The 13,547-nt window shown below is 41.0% G+C and overlaps 1 protein-coding gene across 4 annotated transcripts in view; it reads left to right on the forward strand.

Moving 5' to 3' along the window:
- PPP2R2A (protein phosphatase 2 regulatory subunit Balpha) overlaps positions 1-11,296 on the forward strand; it is a 67,523-nt gene extending 56,227 nt beyond the window's left edge. For all 4 annotated transcript variants that reach the window (XM_081171718.1, XM_081171719.1, XM_081171716.1 and 1 more), the window contains exons 8-10: positions 489-658; positions 979-1,070; positions 9,796-11,296. In XM_081171718.1, the coding sequence (XP_081027844.1) occupies positions 489-658; positions 979-1,070; positions 9,796-10,075 (542 nt within the window). In that variant the 3' untranslated portion in view covers positions 10,076-11,296. The remainder of the gene's footprint in view (positions 1-488; positions 659-978; positions 1,071-9,795) is intronic.
- Positions 11,297-13,547: the final 2,251 nt, after the last annotated feature.

Genomic DNA, 13,547 nt, shown 5'->3' on the forward strand with positions numbered 1-13,547 from the left:
TTTTTAAAAAAGGTATTCTACAAAGTTCAGTTTGCATGGTCTTTGCAAAAGTTGAATGCCCATCTGTCATGGATGCTTGAGTTGAGATTCCTGTGTTTGTGGGCAGTTGGACTAGATGACCCTTGGGGTCCTCTCCAACTCTACAATTCTATGATCCTATGTAGGCTGGTAGATTTGGATATTTTTGGCACAAAACATAGTTTGCCTGGCTGGAGACCTTGAACCGCTTACACCTCTGCTGGGAAATGTATGCATCTGTGTAAGGAGGTCTGTCTCACTTTGTGAGGATTCTGGTTTAAAATAACAACATTGCCTCAGGGTTTGTTTGTTTTTCAATCAGGCAACCACTGTGTAATATTTCTCTTCACATCCATTTGGGATCCCCAGTAGTGATATTACTCCTTTTTTGCTTCAGTGTGCATGAGAAAAGAATGTCTATCTTCATGAAATGTGATGATAGAACCACTGTGCTTATCTTCTGCTTGCAGTGTTTGAAGAGCCAGAAGACCCTAGCAACCGATCGTTTTTCTCCGAAATCATCTCCTCCATATCTGATGTCAAATTCAGCCATAGTGGTCGATATATGATGACTAGGGATTATCTGTCCGTGAAAATTTGGGATTTAAATATGGAAAACAGACCTGTGGAAACATACCAGGTATGCTATGAAGATATTGGGTCTCAGATTTGACTTCGGAAATCACAGTGTACGTGTCTAAGTAATACGTATGTCCTTGAATCTGCATGGATGAGACCTTTTTTAATATATATATTTCACTGATTTTTCTTAGGAACAATTTAATTGAACAAAGTAAGATAAAAATAAAAAGTGGAAAATAAAATATGTACTATAGCAATTTTAATGATTAAAATTCCATATTTGGCTTCATAATAGATACTGATGTTTTTAAAAACTCAAAATATTGAACAATTCATTTATTGTCGTCATGCCCAACCACTGTGTCTCCTCCTCCTTAGGTACATGAATACCTCAGAAGTAAACTTTGTTCACTTTATGAAAATGACTGCATTTTTGACAAGTTTGAGTGCTGCTGGAACGGATCAGACAGGCAAGTCTCGACTTATTTCGTTTTCTTTTATTTCTGAGCACTTGAATGCAAGCCGGTGATTTGAAGTACTGTTTCCTTGGTTGAGCAATACCTGAATGAAATATGCTTCCCCCTCCTCCCTTATCTCAGGCTCAAATTTTTGCCTTAAACCAGATGTTTAGGAGACTATTTTGGGGGCAGGGAGAGTACAAATAGTGAGGTGAAAAGAACTTCTTGTTGACTTGTCATTTTCTTTCATTCAGCTGTCATAGTTTTACTGTTCTCGTCTCCTGCCATGTGGCTTTGTCTCAGGATGCTTTGTGGATTCCAGATGAACTGTATTAACAATCCCCCAACCTCCCGCTTCAAGGGAGACTTGTGCAAATGCATGCCATTAATTTTTTTTTACTATGTAATCCCCCTGTAAAACCGTGTGTGTGTGTGTGTGTGTGTGTGTGTGTGTGTGTGTGTTTCCAAGTCATTCACAAATTCATTTTTCAGTTTTTCAATTTTTGTTGTTGTTTAGTCGTTCAGTCGTGTCTGACTCTTCGTGACCCCCTGGACCAGATCACGCCAGGCCCTCCTGTCTTCCACTGCCTCCCGCAGTTTGGTCAAACTCAAGCTGGTAGCTTTGAGAACACTGTCCCACCATCTCGTCCTCTGTCGTCCCCTTCTCCTTGTGCCCTCCATCTTTCCCAACATCAGGGTCTTTTCCAGGGAGTCTTCTCTTCTCATGAGGTGGCCAAAGTATTGGAGCCTCAGCTTCAGGATCTATCCTTCCAGTGAGCACTCAGGGCTGATTTCCTTAAGAATGGATAGGTCTGATCTTCTTGCAGTCCATGGGACTCTCAAGAGTCTCCTCCAGCACCATAATTCGAAAGCATAAATTTTTTGGCAATCAGCCTTCTTTATGGTCCAGCTCTCACTTCCATACATCACTACTGGGAAAACCATAGCTTTAACTATACGGACCTTTGTTGGCAAGGTGATGTCTCTGCTTTTTAAGATGCTGTCTAGGTTTATCATCGCTTTTCTCCCAAGAAGCAGGCGTCTCTTAATTTCGTGGCTGCTGTCACCATCTGCAGTGATCATGAAGCCCAAGAAAGTAAAATCTCTCACTGCCTCCATTTCTTTCCCTTCTATTTGCCAGGAGGTAATGGGCCCAGTGGCCATGATCTTTGTTTTTTTGATGTTGAGCTTCAGACCATATTTTGCGCTCTCCTCTTTCACCCTCAATAAAAGGTTCTTTAATTCCTCCTCACTTTCTGCCATCAAGGTTGTGTCATCTGCATATCTGAGGCTGTTGATATTTCTTCCAGCAATCTTAATTCCGGCTTGGGATTCATCCAGCCCAGCCTTTCACATGACGAATTCTCCTTTATAATTCCAAGTTTTAATAAATCCTTAATATTCCTTAATTCAAATTTTTAACTACAAGTTATAAATCAATCCTGCTAATGCATTTAATTGTTTACAATAATTTTTCAAATAAATTATATATTTTCCCCATTCTTTATTAAAAGTTGATTCTTCCTGGTTTCTAATTCTTCCTGTTCATTTTGGCATTTTGGCATAATCCATTAATTTCTTCTACCATTTTTCCTTGGTTGGCTCTGTATCTTCCTTTCATCTCTGGGCTAGCAGCATCTGGCCAGCTGTGGTCGCATACATGAACAGCTTTTTCTGGTCCTTCGGTATCTCCACACCTAAAAGAAAAACTTCTGATTTCTTTTAAAAAGTTACCTTTAACATTTTTTTCAACTCATTATATATCATCTCCCCAAAGTTTTTTATTACCTTACATGACCACCACGTGTGGTAAAAGGTGCTCTTCTTTTCTTTACATTTGTAGCATACATTTTATTTTTATTTATTCATTTTAGCTGTTTTACTAGAAGTTAAATACCATTGGTACATCATTTTCATATAGTTTTCTTTAAAAGTACAGCATGCTGTAAATTTTATGTCTATGTTCCATAATCTCTCCCACACTGCCATTTCAATATTATAGCCAGAGTCCCTCGCCCAATGTGTCTTTACTGATTTGACCTGCTCATCTTTTGTTTGCCATTTGTACATTTTGGAAATTAATTTACTTTTATTGTCTAACAACTCTTTTTCAAATTGGGAGGTTTCAGTTGGAAAACCATTTTAAAATTCAATTTAAATACTTCATTAAAATGATATTACTGCAGCCAATCAATTACAAAACCTCTTATATCTTCACATCTCCTTAATTTTATCTCTTGATATGCTTCCGTATCGCCCAATAGTTTCTCATTTCTTATTTTCACATATACAGTGGTACCTCGGGTTACATACGCTTCAGGTTACAGACTCCGCTAACCCAGAAATAGTACCTCGGGTTAAGAACTTTGCTTCAGGATGAGAACAGAAATAGTGCTCCGGCGGCGCAGCGGCAGCAGGAGGCCCCATTAGCTAAAGTGGTGCTTCAGGTTAAGAACGGACCTCCGGAACGAATTAAGTGCTTAACCCGAGGTACCACTGTATTGCCTCTATTAGAGAGAGCCACCACAATGTTTTTTGCTCTTTTGTATTTTTGTATTTATTACATACTTTATACACCGGCTTCCTTATAACATAATTCAAAAAGTCCTTATGGGCTTTAACCTTGTCATACCACAAATATGCATGCCAACAAAACCTATTATCATGTCCTTCCAGATCCAAAAATAAGTATTTTCTAATGATATCCATTCTTTTAACCAACAAAGATAGGATGCCTCATAATATGCTCTCAGATTTGGCAGGGAGAATCCAACTCTCTCTTTAGAATCTATCAACAATTTGTATTTTATTCTTGGTTTCTTCCCCTGCCAGAGAAATCTAGTAATATCCTTTTGCCATTGTATAAAACATCCTGTATTGCTGATCGTTAGCACTGTTTGAAGTAGAAATAACATTTTTGGTAGCACATTAATTTTTATCACCGATATCCTCCCCAATAAGGACAGATTCATTCTTTCCCACATCTCTAATTTTTTCTTAATCCCCCCCCCCGAACTTTAACATAATTGTCTTTTAAAATATTTATATTCTTTGCTGTCAGCCACACTCCTAGATATTTAAGTTTCTTTTCAGTTATTAGTCCAGTCGACCATAGAATCATAGAATCATAGAGTTGGAAGAGACCACATCGAGTCCAACCCCCTGCCAAGCAGGAAACACCATCAGAGCACTCCTGACATATGGTTGTCAAGCCTCTGCTTAAAGACCTCCAAAGTAGGAGACTCCACCACACTCCTTGGCAGCAAATTCCACTGTTGAACAGCTCTTACTGTCAGGAAGTTCTTCCTAATGTTTAGGTGGAATCTTCTTTCTTGTATAGATCTTTCTTCATTTGGTCATTCACATTTTTAACCAAAATTTTCATCTTGCTTTTGTTTTAAACCTTCTACTTCTCCAAATTCATTGATTTCTTCTAAAGCCTTTGGTATACTAACCAATGGCTCCTCTACGGATAATGCCACATCACTGGCAAATACCTTCAGCTTATACGCTCTCTGACCCACTGTTATCCATTTAATTGATATATCAGATCTTATTCTTCCAGCTAAGACTTCTAAAGCCAATATAAACAACAACAGTGACAGAGCACCTGTCTTGTCCCTTTGGTTATTTTACATTTTTCTGTTAGCTCATTATTTGCTATCAGCATTGCATATTGATTTGAATATATTGCTTCTATTCCTTTCCAAAAGGTCTCTCTGAAATTAATCATTTCCATCATTTTCTTCATAAAAGTCCACAAAATATTATCAAAGACTTTTCTGCATCTTTAAACATCAATGCTGCTTGCTTCCGATTTCTTACCTCCAAGTATTCTATCAGTTATATTCCTTACATTATCTTTCATCTGTCAACCAGGCAAAAACCTGGTCTGATCTTGGTGAATTATGTCTTTTAGTACCATTTTTATCTGGTTTGCCAATATAGTTGCAAACAGCTTACAGTCATCATTTAATAGAGAAATTAGCCTATAGTTTGTTACTAACAATAAGTCTGTTTCTTGTTTAAGAATGAGTGTAATATAAGAATTTCTCCAAGAGTCCGGAGTCTTCCCTGTTTTTAGTATCTTATTCATTACATCTTTCAATGGCTGGACAATGTTATCTTACAATTTCTTATAAAACTTTGCTGGCAGTTCATCTGATCCTGGTGTTTTGCCCATTTTGGCTTGATTAATTGCCTGCTGTAGTTCCATCATCATTATGGGTGCATCGTTATGTGTGCCATTAATTTTTCAGGCTTAAAAGCAGCCTTGCCTGTGGACAGTTTGGTGCTTGGCCTCCTTTTCTCATTTCAGGGCCATAACTGCTAGGTCAGATTATTTATCCCTCCAGCCTGGTATTGTAGGAAGTCTTCCTACCCACCTGCTACCTGAGGCTTTTTCTTTACAATGGTGATGCTGGGGATTGAACCTGGAACCTTCAACATACAAGCCACGTGCTCTCAGTGAGCTGTGGTCCCTCCTCTACAAAGAAAAGCTGCATTAAAAGCTAATGTGCACGAGCAGTTATTTAAAAGTGCGGTGCATCTTTATTCCACTTACTGCTTTCTTCTCCAAACTTGCCTCCTACAGCCTGAATAATAAGAATGTCCCTGTCAGTTCAATTGCTGGAGGCCAACAGGGAACAATATTTAATTTTCATACTCCATGTGGATGGATTTTTTTCTTTAAAGAAATGCATTTAAATAAAGAATTTAAATATAAAGAAAGGGGTGATGATGCAGTTCTTCCTGGACAATGCAGTCCAGAGTGCCTGATTAATTAAAATGTAAAACATCCTTCCTGAAAGTTGAAACATTGCATAGGAGAATGATAGGCTATCTTCCCGCATACTGGAGGCTTCTCCACCTACATCTTGAAGAGCTGCAATCTACCGTATTTTTCGCCCCATAGGATGCACGCCCTATAGGACACACCTAGTTTTTTTGGGGGGGAGGGGGGAAATAAAGGGGAAAAAATTATTTCCCCCCCAGGCACGGGTCTGGCGCGGGAGCTTCCCCCGACCCCAGCCCCCAGAACAGCCTGCTATCCACAAGCCTAGGGAGCTGCGCCGGTCTCCCCAGGCTTGCGGACAGCTGTGCGAAGCCCAGGCGTGCTCTTCAGTGCGCCCGAGGCTTCGGAATGCAGGCAGCTCTGCGCGACCCTCCGGAGGCCGGCGCGGCTTGGCGCCGGGTTCTGGAGGGTCGCGCGGATCCCGGGAGGGCAGGCAGCTCTGCGCGACCTTCCGGAGGCTGGCGTGGCTTTGCGCCAGGCTCCGGAGGGTTGCGCAGAGCTTCCTGAAGCCTGGAGAGCAAGAGCCTCTCGCTCTCCAGGCTTCAGCGAAAGCCTGTATTCGCCCCATGGGACGCACACACATTTCCCCTTCTTTTTTGGAGGGGAAAAAGTGCGTCCTATAGGGCGAAAAATACGGTAATTCAATGTCTGATCAGACTACAGGTTTATTAGTCTAGCTCTACTACACAGGAGTGATGTGACCCTTTTCTGGCTCTTAGGAGTGTGAAAGTCAGGCATACCTGAGAGGCACACAAATGTCATTATATCATAATTATTTTCTTAGCAACTGCGTCATAATTTTGTCATGATTACAGGGCTTGTCACTATTCCCAGTATAGCACAAACTGCTTCCTGGAAATAAAATATGAAGTTTGTCATAGGAATGACAGTGCTGTAAGGAACTGTGGGTGTAGTAGTTAAGAGTGTCAAATTTTCACTAGGACGTGAAGCTCCCTGGGTTACCTTGCGCCAGTCGCCATCTCACAGGCTGTCCTACGCCATAAAGTTGTTGGCAAAATGAAGAGGAACCACATTTGCTGCCCTGGTTGCTGGGGATTTAAAATGCCCTAACCAAATTAACAGATTTCTTTTTTCTTTTTGGAATAAATTTGTATTAGTTTTCATTTACAGTCCAATAATAGCCTATTATAACAATGCCAATTTATAATACAATTATTAATACCAATCATTCAAGTACCAAATTATATAATTTAGTTAAAGTGCCCCCTCCGCACATGCTAGATTTTATCATTTGATTATTTCCTTTATTTCTGCGTTCCAAAATCTTACTAGTTTAAATTATATTCCGGTCATAATAATAATCCCTTATACAACAACTGCAATATTAATAGCTTCTATCCATTTGATACATTAAATGATTTATAAAACTTCAAGTGAAGAGCTCAAACTATCCTTGTTCTTCCTGTGTGTGGCAATTATTCTGTCCATGGTGTTTCGTCCTGTACTTGTAAGATGTTATGTCTTTCTTTCCCCCAATTATTGCTGTTATCCGCCATGCCCTGGGCGGAGCAGGTATCCCATTGTTATTCCAGAAATATCTCCATCGCTTCGTCTCGTGCTTCATTGTTTTGCACCAAGAACTTTAACAACAGCTGCAAAGGTCTCTCTGTCCCAGTAAATAAACTATTGTCATCATTTCCCCCTCAGCCTAGGAAAAAGAGTGGTCTGTCAGACTGCAGATGACTCAATACAGAACCTTACCAGTTCCTTGGCAACTCACAGACTCCTTTCATCCTTCTTTCCAGCTGATTATCCTTCCAATTAAATTAAACTCCAAGTCCTCTTAGCGTTATTCAGTTCACTTTGTATATAATAAAGGATGGGGAAGAGTCAATTCTAAGTTTCCATCGTAAACCTTTTGCAAAATAGAGCTTCCCTCCAATCTTTTTTTTTTACACACACAGTTCCTTTGATGTTATATGCCATACTTATAATCCAAGTTCTTCCATCCACACTTGTACAAATATAATTTGAACTAACATTCAGAGGAGGATTGCCAAATCATAAATGTAGAGAATAAAGCTTTAAATAAAGAAACTGTAGCCCCCCCCGTCTTTTTCACCAAAGAAGTCTTATCTCAAATTCAAACCTTAAAGTCCTTGCAGTTGGTTTTTTCCACAGTTTGTGATCTCATCTCTTCCAGCACGCGCCTGTACTTTAATCCAATTAAGTTCTAATTAACAGGAGAACATCTGCTTCTTAATGACGGCATTGGAGGGCTTTTGCCAGGCTCAGTGCCTCCCTGACCCCCTCATTCCATGCCGGAGCGAGAGCTAGGTACCGAGACGAACTACAATTGAAGCTCGTTCCCCCGACCCTGGGTGGAATTTGCAATGATGATTTGCTCTCAATCATCCTTGTTTTTCCTTCACCTACGATCTCCCGCTGTCTTGGGCTGCCTCCATTAAGGCAGAGCGGAACTGGAAGCCCAAATGAACAGATTCTTAACACAGTTTTCAAACTCCTCCAGATATTCTCAGTTCTTGGAGCTCTGAGAGAAGCCATTTCAATGTTGCCATCTTAATTCTTTTGATAGTTGCAATGAGGTGGTGTTTGTTTGGTATTTTGGAATGGCTGTATGTGGGGTTGAAGGACATTCACTGTTTCCCAGTAACAGCAGACTGCTACGGCAGGGATGGGCAGCCTGTGACCTTTCAGTTACTCCTAAACTACAGCTCCCATCATCCCAGACAACTGACAGTGCTGGCTGGGGCTGATGGTAATTCAAGTCCCACATCCTCTGGAGGGCAAAGTTCCCCATCCCCTTGGCAGGGATCATCACATTGCAGCCATGAATTTACCTGGCTCCTTTGGCTGAACTGCATTCACTGCAGGGTTTGATAAACAAGTTCTGACAATCCTTCTAAAAGCAAGCAGTAAAGGTAAAGGCAAAGGTACCCCTGCCCGTACGGGCCAGTCGTGTCCGACTCTAGGGTTGTGCGCCCATCTCACTCTAGAGGCCGGGAGCCAGCGCTGTCCGGAGACACTTCCGCGTCACGTGGCCAGCGTGACGAAGCTGCAGCTGGCGAGCCGGCACCAGCGCAGCACACAGAAACGCCGTTTACCTTCCCGCTATAAAGCGGTACCTATTTTCTACTTGCACTTAAGGGTGCTTTCGAACTGCTAGGTGGGCAGGAGCTGGGACCAAACGACGGGAGCTCACCCCGCCGCGGGGATTCGAACCACTGACCATGCGAGCGGCAAGCCCTAGGCGCTGAGGTTTTACCCACAGCACCACCCGCGTCCATCAAAAGCAAGCAGTGCAGAGGTGTTACTGGGTACCTAGCAGTTTGAAAGCTGTTTAACAGAGCGGGCATCCCAGTTCCCTTTTACTTCAATTTTATGTGTAAGGTGATTTAGTGTAAGAACTGTACATGTTGGTGTTCCAGTTTCTGTTGTGTATTGGTAAAACTGGAAATTTCTGTTCAAAAATCCATTTCCTAAAGCACGCATGATTCAGTACCATGAAAATAGTTAATCATTAAACCGTTTGAGCACTGAGAAGGCTTAGTGTTAGAACATCTATCTTGCATGCAGAAGGTCCCAGATTCAATTTCTGCCATCTCCAGTGTTTCTCTAACTTCCCATCATCCCTAGCAGCCAGGACCAGTGGTCAGGGATGATGGGAGTTGTAGTTCAACAACAGTTGGGGACCGAAGTTAGAGACACACTGGTGCAGACAGTGCTGATCCTAGGTAAGTATACTGAAATCGATCAGCATTGATACTTAGCTGGATCAGAATATGGCAGCTTCCTGTGCTCATGTATTAAGTGCCCATGCTGTTGAAATGCAATTGTATTTTTGATAGGATACTTTCCCCGTGAATATTTATTCAGCTCCCTGAATAAAAAGAACTGCAGTAAAAGCTTCTAGCAAGGAAACACACCTGGAAACTCTCTTTTGTCTTCTCCACCTTTCAGTGTCGTCATGACTGGCTCCTACAACAACTTCTTCAGAATGTTTGATAGGAACACAAAGCGGGATATCACTTTAGAAGCTTCTCGGGAAAACAATAAGCCCCGCACCGTCTTAAAGCCACGCAAAGTCTGCGCCAGCGGCAAACGGAAGAAGGATGAGATCAGTGTTGACAGCCTAGACTTCAACAAGAAAATCCTCCACACGGCCTGGCATCCCAAGGAAAATATCATTGCTGTAGCCACTACAAACAACTTGTATATATTTCAAGACAAAGTGAATTAGAGCTAGTGTTCCTAGCAGAGGAGTCCACTTCCTGCATAGTTCAGATAGATTAATCTAGCATTTGTACCCGTAAACAATAGAGGGGAGAAAACAAGAGTGCGGGAGAGCAAGAGAGAGAGAAGTCCATTGTGGCACATCTTTCCCAGTATTTAAAAATGTGCCATATTTGACAACACACTCTTCTAGATAGCTATGTGGATGGTTTCTCTCTGTTGAGGAGTTCTCCATGTCTGCTAGCCATTTAGGTGAGGCTAGGGCACTTTTTAACACAACGACTACTTGCACCATCTTGCCTAATGGACTAGACGTTGGACTATTATCAACATTTGGTTCCTCCAGTTTTTTATGCCTTCCATTGTGATGACGTCTGCCACAGGGAAAAGCCTTCAAGTCATGCTGTGGGATTTAATTGTGTAACCTCATTACTGTATTATTTGTGGCCCTTTTTATTATTAAACAACAGCTCATTCTTGCTGTGGCTTGTAGCATTCCTCCTATGCCTCCTGGACTCCTTTCCCTTAAAAAAACCCGTTCCCCTCCCCTCCGCCCCATGGTGGTGGTGCATAGAGAAAAAAAAGTGAAAAGCACATAAAATGGGTCAAGGGGGTCTGTGTTGCAAAGAATAAAATGTTTTTAATAAACAATTGACTGTAATCACTCTTTGCCATTTCTGGCATAAAAAAAATAAAATCCTAAAAGGTGGGGGGGGGGGATATTCTACTGAATAAAAGTGACAAAGAATGGTGAATCTGTTCTTTTTTCCCCTTTTTAATCTACCTCTTTATATATGAATTTCTTTTTTTATTATTAAAAATAACTTGAAGCATGATAAAATGTTTTGGCATTGATTTTAACCAGTATTATTTTTCATTAGGAAATGGAGGAAGGGTTGTTCTTTTTATTCCTACATGAAAATGTTAAAATGTCACTTTAGTATTTAAGAGCAGTTTGCATTTTTTTAAAAAAACAACAATCTCTTGGATTCTATTGAACAGTCATTCATTCATTCATTTCATATATTGATAAATGCTTCCCTTTCCCCCTCTTTTCCTCTGTTAACAGAGCTCTTTGTCTGAATTGGGGAGGGGGGGTTGAACTTTTGTAGACTACAATTAAGGTTTTATGGGACTAACCTATTTCTTATGTTAACCCCTTTGTCCTAATTTTATTGAATGCCTTGTTTAGGATCCAGACTCACATGACAGTGCTTTCTTTTATTTTCTTTTTAAAAAAGATGTCATTAAAATTTCTTGTTTTTTAAGCAGTACGTCGTGCAAATTTTAATATAAAGTGATTTAAATAGATTTTAAAAATTATACTGCATTCTTGAGTATCCCTATATTTTATGTATTTCTGTTGCTACTGGTAACTTGAATGGAAATGTAGTTTTACCTTATGAGTGTTCCTTTTTTCATTTGACTTTTCGAAACTCCTGCCATTAAAGACAAACTTGAAAAGTCACGGTGATCAGAAAATGCTTCAAGACCACAAATAAATGACAGTAGCTGTCTGCATGTCATTCAGAATCTAAGCACTAAAGGTGGATATACACACAGGAAAAAATGCTATAAATAAGTCAGAAATTAAATCGTTAACAAAAGGTGGGGAAACCGCTATGCAAAAATCACATAATTCTTTTGCTCTCTGGCGCCACCTGGTGTTGCATGTTTATAATGCATTCAAAGTGTTTTTTGACTAATGTAGCTGAGTGCAAGGTGCTTATGCGCCACGTTTACTATGTGTGTGTTTAAGAACACATCTTAAACATTGTGCAAGCAGTGTGGTTTCTGTTGGGAATCCAAACCTTCAGGATTAATACATGTAAGATTGATGGGGAAACATCTTGGAATGAAAGGTTTGATTTTACTGGTACTGGTTTCAGGATAATTCCAGTACCCAAGTACCCTGGGAATCTCCATGACTGCTTTTCAAGAATGGATGCAGTGGGTCCTTATGGAGGGGGCAGGAGAAGTCGCTAATCACTTCCTTAATCCTTGTTCTGAACTTTTAAGACAAAGGTTTAATAAATAAGCAACTTTTTTATAGTAGCAGGGCCTCAGGATAGGTTTTCCTAAGAAACTTTTGCTGCACTGACCCAAACCCCTGTTTTCTAGGGATGTAGTATCTTGCATGCTTATTTTTGAACAAGTTCTGTGGGACTTTCAACTGTTAGGATTGAAAGTAGCCTCCTAGAATCTTTCTATTTAATATTCAGATGACTGACCCAAAACATTTTATGAGAAAATGAGACATGGTGCAGTCTTCAGAAGATTGGATCCCTTGACAGTTGGGTCTACTCTGATCATGAACCTCTCATAATCTATTTGCATGTGGAAAGCTAGTATTTTTGATCAGAATTTGGCAATACCTCAATAAATTGTACCCAGTGGATCAGCAGTGCTGTTATTTGAAAACTGGGGCAGAACCTACAAATGAGGCTGGATGAATGTGCTTTCTGCAACAATTGTAAATTTGACACAAATAAAAGACCTGATAGTGATTAGGAGCAGAGAATGGACACGAAGTCACTTGACCTGAAAAGGGTCTCTGATCATGAGAGTGGTGCTGATATCTCAGGGACAATCCAGTAGTAACCTGTGACATAACCATACAATCAGTATGCTTTTATCACAAAAAGGTGGTTTGAATACTTTTCCCGTAGGGAAAAAATACTGGAGTGAAGATAGCTGGATGCCAGTGGCACATTTATAAAGCGATCCGCTGCAAACACCTCAAGATTATTATCGGTCTTGTCACAGAGGGATCCTGTGTGAAGGAAATGATCCGCTAACCAGTGACATCCAATTTTGCCCTATGCTGACATTCACATAATCTACGCACCACTTTAAAACTGTGTGTTTAGTTTGCGCATATAGAAAGCACATTCTGGTATCTGTGACTCAAACACTCCTGAGCAGTATTTTGTGATAATAAATAGTCACACGGAACAAAGATTTGGAACCCGGTCCTATCCAGGTCCAGGGGGTGGGAAAAGTAAATACTACATCTGAGCCTTGAGCGAGGAGGAAGATTATTGTTTGTTGGTTTTTGCTACCTATTTTCCCCACGACATTAAATTCCTGGATCTACCGTAGTTCTCCTATGGACAGCTAGCTTTCCCCCACGTCATGTGCCGAGGCGAGGAAAAGAGGGCGAAGGCAGCGCGGGCGGGGATCCCGCGCCCACACCGCTAATGCTGCTGGACTACAACTCCCGCCATCCCTCACTCTACGCTGCGATGGCTGATGGGAGATGGAGTCCAGCAACAACAGCTGGAAGCCCACAGCTCCCCTTTCCCTGGGGGGCTACAAGAGCCCCCAAGTCCTGTTAAGACAAATAAGTGTCAGGAGTCATTCAGTGTTTCTCAAACTTCGGTCGCCAGCAGCTACTGGACTCCCTTGATGTCTAGCGGGCAGGACCAGCGGTCAGGAATGATGGGAGTTGTAGTCCAACAACAGCCCAAGCTTGAGAA

The sequence above is a fragment of the Podarcis bocagei genome (assembly GCF_964188305.1).
Source record: "Podarcis bocagei genome assembly, chromosome: 15".
Lineage (NCBI taxonomy): Eukaryota > Metazoa > Chordata > Lepidosauria > Squamata > Lacertidae > Podarcis > Podarcis bocagei.